The 2676-nt window shown below is 30.6% G+C and overlaps 1 protein-coding gene across 1 annotated transcript in view; it reads left to right on the top strand.

Moving 5' to 3' along the window:
- TRIM24 (tripartite motif containing 24) overlaps window positions 1–2676 on the top strand; it is a 74766-nt gene that overhangs the window by 20129 nt on the left and 51961 nt on the right. The window contains exon 5 of the mRNA XM_008586029.1: window positions 2030–2146. Coding sequence (XP_008584251.1) covers window positions 2030–2146 — 117 coding nt within the window. The remainder of the gene's footprint in view (window positions 1–2029; window positions 2147–2676) is intronic.

Raw genomic sequence — 2676 nt, 5'->3', positions numbered from 1 at the left:
CGCGACACCGAGGGTTGCGATCCCGTTACCGGTCATGAAAAAAGACAAAAAAAAAAAAGAAAAAGAAAGGGACATAATAAAGACAGTTCAGAAATAGTCAAAGCCAAAAATTGGGTCTTTCAAAAAAATAGTAAATTAACAAATCTTTTTATGAATGATTAAGAGAGAGCAGGCCCAAATATCTGATGTCAGTTAGTAGTGAAAAGGATGCTCACTATATATTCTAAACACATTTAAAAAGATAAAAAGGGTATCTGTGCATAATTTGAAATTTTTTACATGAAATGGAAAAATTCTTAGGAAATTCAACTAATTTTTAGCAAAATAAAATAGGAGATCAGAATAGTCCTTTAATGTAAATACATATGGCTTCACTGAGAATCTACAAAATAGTGTAAAAATAACACCTTTCTTAATACAAACTTTTCTGGAGAATGGTAAAAGAATGAATTTCCAACTTGCTTTATGAAGCCAGCATAACCTTTACATCAAAAACTGACAAGGAATAGAGATGGAAAATTACAGGCCAGTTTCACCCATGCAATGAATGTAAAAATTCTAAGAATAGAGGAAACAAAATCTAGAATTATTGTCAATTTTTGACAATGTAATCAGAACCAAGTTGGCCTTATTTTAGGAATACAAAATTCATTTAACACTTCAAAGTCATTTATGTTAAAATCATTCATGTCATCATATTAAATAATAACAGAAAAACGATAAGATCATCTCAGTAGAGGCAGAAGAAATAGTCAATGAAAATTAAATATACATTCATGACATAATATCTTAGCAAACTAGGAATAAAAGGTAATTTTTTTAACCTGATCAAGATTATCTATGAAAAGAACTAGAAAACATCATTCTCAGTAATGGGATATTGAATGTTTTTTCATTGTGATTAGGAACAATATAAGGATGACCATTTTGTCCATTTGATTTAACATTACATCATACTAAGGTCCCAGCAAGTATAGTAAATAGTGTACTAACACAAAAAAACTTGAGTTGCCTAAGGAAAAATTTTAAATGTTGCTGTTCACAGGTAATATGATTATGTGCCAATGGAAATCCAATAGAATTATTAACTGGGTATCCCTTTTTTTCTAACTCTTGCAACCCTGTTTATAATATTTAGTTATACTTACACTTTTAAAATCACATTATGTGAAATACATTAACTTATAAATACTGTGTTTTATATAATTTATGAAAAAATTTAAATTAAACTCTTTATTTGTGTCTTCTGCATCATTGCCTGTCTTCTCCAGAGCTTTTCTTGAGTCACCTTACATAGTTTGCCAGAGTATATCATATTCACTTCCAAGTTAAATAATTTTTTTTTTTTTAAGATGACCAGTAAGAAGATCTTAACCCTTGACTTGGTGTTATCAGCACCACGCTCACCCAGTGAGCAAACCGGCCATCCCTATATGGGATCCGAACCCGTGGCCTTGGTGTTATCAGCACCGCACTCTCCCGAGTGAGCCACAGGCCGGCCCAAGTTAAATAAATTTTTTAAGGGCTGTGTCTTATGATGCTGTTCCTTTAAGCTTTATTTCAAGGTACATCAGGAGTTTTCCCCCACCCACTTATCCGAAGGACATGTTTGTGACAGCTACAGTATAACTACCTATTGTTTACAGTGGTCTTTAAAAAATTTTCAGTAAACTTTCATAATTATGAAATTGTAAAATAGTTAATACTCAAACATTTATTAACTACTTTTTACCAGACCTGCCGACTAAGCCATGTAAGCCTCTAAAACTGTGAATGATGGTTGTGTGTCTTTCTGAAACTTGCAAAATAATTTAAAGAATGTCCATAAATAATATGTAAAAGACTCCCTCTTTCTTCAAGGATAATTTGAGAGGAAGGGAAAACCTGCCTAATAGGGGTATATTTGGTATTTTTAAAAGGCTATTATCTATAGTCTTAGTAATCTTATCTTTTTTATTAATCATTTCTTTACTTTTTAATTTTTCCTCATTTTAAATGTATATTTCTGTGAAATTGCTTATTTCTTCAGATATCAATTTATAGAAGAAGCTTTTCAGAATCAGAAAGTGATCATAGATACACTAATCACCAAACTGATGGAAAAAACGAAATACATAAAATTCACAGGAAATCAGATCCAAAACAGGTAAATTTACATTTATGGTATCATAATAAATCATTTTTATATAATGTGTTAAGTGTATTCACTTTTAGGACAGAACATTTTTCTTAACTCATGGTGAAGTAGTAAGTTGTCAGGTGACTCTAATTAGACGTGGTTGATAAGACTTTTTCAGAAACTTTGGATTGGAAAGTATTCTTTTCAGTCATAAAATTTCAAAAGTAATATGATAACAAATTAGAGTTACTAAATAGCTTATTTATCTGGTAAGTATTGATAATTCATAATTATCTGGTATTTCTTAATTTTAAAGACATATCAAGATTTAAAAACAAACTCAACCATTTTGCCAGTATTGTAAGATTCTTTAACACTTGATTATACACATAATTGCTATTTTAAGGTTTGCTAAGATTTGAGATGCCTGCCTTGGGCTGTGACCTTTTAACTGCAACAAGATGGAAATTTGAGGGTACCAGGAAAGAGGATTTGTTAAGCTGTTTCACACACCTTTTGTTCCTTATCTGATATAATGCTTAAACAATTTCTAGATA

This window comes from Galeopterus variegatus, unplaced genomic scaffold (assembly GCF_000696425.1).
Source record: "Galeopterus variegatus unplaced genomic scaffold, G_variegatus-3.0.2 Scaffold3808, whole genome shotgun sequence".
In the NCBI taxonomy this organism is placed as follows: domain Eukaryota; kingdom Metazoa; phylum Chordata; class Mammalia; order Dermoptera; family Cynocephalidae; genus Galeopterus; species Galeopterus variegatus.
This window is presented reverse-complemented; position numbering and strand designations above follow the sequence as displayed.